The following is a 1,630-nucleotide window of genomic DNA, read 5'->3' on the forward strand; positions in this document are numbered from 1 at the left end:
TACAAACATTCAGCCAAAGGCCAGTGAAAGTTGAGACGGCAGCCGGGTTTTTATCGATGTTTGCCATCCTTATGTGCGCCATCGTAAAGTCATGGTTTGCTGGAGTTGCGTTCAATTTAAATCTCCGAACTTCTGAAGCTGAGATATTCAATGAATAGGCTTGTATCGCAGGCTACAATTTAAAAACGGGTGACCAAATAATGAATAAGGTGCTAAATTTTGATGTAATGCTGGGTAAGTTAAAAACAGACATTCCGTCCGAGTAGGACTCATTCAATTCGAGGGGGTTCGCTAGAAAACAGGGGGGTTCGCTAGAAAAGGGGGGTTCGCCCGAACCATAAACCCCCCCCCCCCTGGCTACGGGCCTGTTGTTTAAGTACTATGCGCAATGCATTATTGTAACATACACGCAGTGAGTTTAGAGAACTTTGGAACTTAGAGTAAACTTGGCCCATAACGATGGAAGATACATATTCACACAGTACGATTTAAAAAGGAGACATTTAACCCTTAATATCTAGCTCACCATTTAGAGTATCGGTAAGCATATGGCCAAGATATGTAACGCTATCACAGTAATTGAGATGAGAAACAATCAGACGGGTAACTGGCAAGCCAGATACTTTACGTACACTTGGACAGAAAAGCATGCAAACAGATTTTGTTGTGTTGTAAATGACATCATGATCTTCAGCAAAATTCTCACAGGCAATAACAAGGCGTTGTAACCCATAACAAGAAGAAGCCAGAAGAACCATGTCATCTGCATAGCAGAGACGATTAAATGTTGTATCTTTCAGCTCACAACCATCATTAACATTATTCAGACGAACATTTAGATCTTCCACATAGATATTGTAAAGTAATGGTGACATAATACCACCTTGACGGACCCCGTTTTTCACACCAAAGCCCATAGATATTGTATCTCCCCACCTTACCATAAATTCATGAGTCATATACCAATGTCTTAACACTCTAATTACAAAAATAGGAGTGCCTCTATCGGTTAATTTCTTGAACAACGTAAAATGATTAACACGGTCAAACGCCTTGCTAGCATCTAAAAGACATGTATACACTGGGATACCATTTCGCATATAAAAATCAACAATCTGTTTGAAGACAAAAATACATGTATCTGTGGAGTTCACAGATTTAAAGGCAAACTGTTGGTCACCAGATGAATGTTGCCTGATATTTCAATTAACACAAGTTCAAATATCTTTGAAGCAACAGTGGCTAAAGCTATAGGACGATAATTACCTTTGTCGGTGATATTATCAGACTTGGACTTAATTATTGGAACAAGTATAACCTTAGTCATTTCGGGAGTCACATAACTATGCCTTAGCATTAAGCTAAAACATAAACTGAGAAGAAAATGAATCCTCTCACTACAAAATTTAAAGTGCTCAGTCGAAACATTGTCAAAACCAGCAGATTTACCAAGTGACAGCTTGTCAATGCAATTCTTTACAGTTTGAGATGAAATGAACACTTCATTACTATTCTCAATATGACAATTTAATGCTTCAATAACCAGATCTTTATATCTGGAAGTAGAAACGCAATTAAATAACTCCATATAATGATCGGACTACAGATTACAAATTTCTTTATCCCCCCT

The 1,630-nt window shown here is 38.1% G+C and overlaps 1 protein-coding gene across 1 annotated transcript; it reads right to left on the bottom strand.

Moving 5' to 3' along the window:
• Positions 1-503: 503 nt before the first annotated feature.
• On the bottom strand, positions 504-917 carry LOC117114738. The gene has a single exon (XM_033258430.1). The coding sequence runs from the start codon at positions 915-917 to the stop codon at positions 504-506; it is 414 nt and encodes a 137-aa protein (XP_033114321.1).
• Positions 918-1,630: the final 713 nt, after the last annotated feature.

Source organism: Anneissia japonica, unplaced genomic scaffold (genome assembly GCF_011630105.1).
Source record: "Anneissia japonica isolate Jap-2015-1 unplaced genomic scaffold, ASM1163010v1 scaffold8338_len52547_cov99, whole genome shotgun sequence".
Lineage (NCBI taxonomy): Eukaryota > Metazoa > Echinodermata > Crinoidea > Comatulida > Comatulidae > Anneissia > Anneissia japonica.

Excerpts from the sequence above, each read along its gene's own strand:
- LOC117114738 (XM_033258430.1), bottom strand. The coding sequence starts at position 917 with ATGGGCTTTGGTGTGAAAAACGGGGTCCGTCAAGGTGGTATTATGTCA.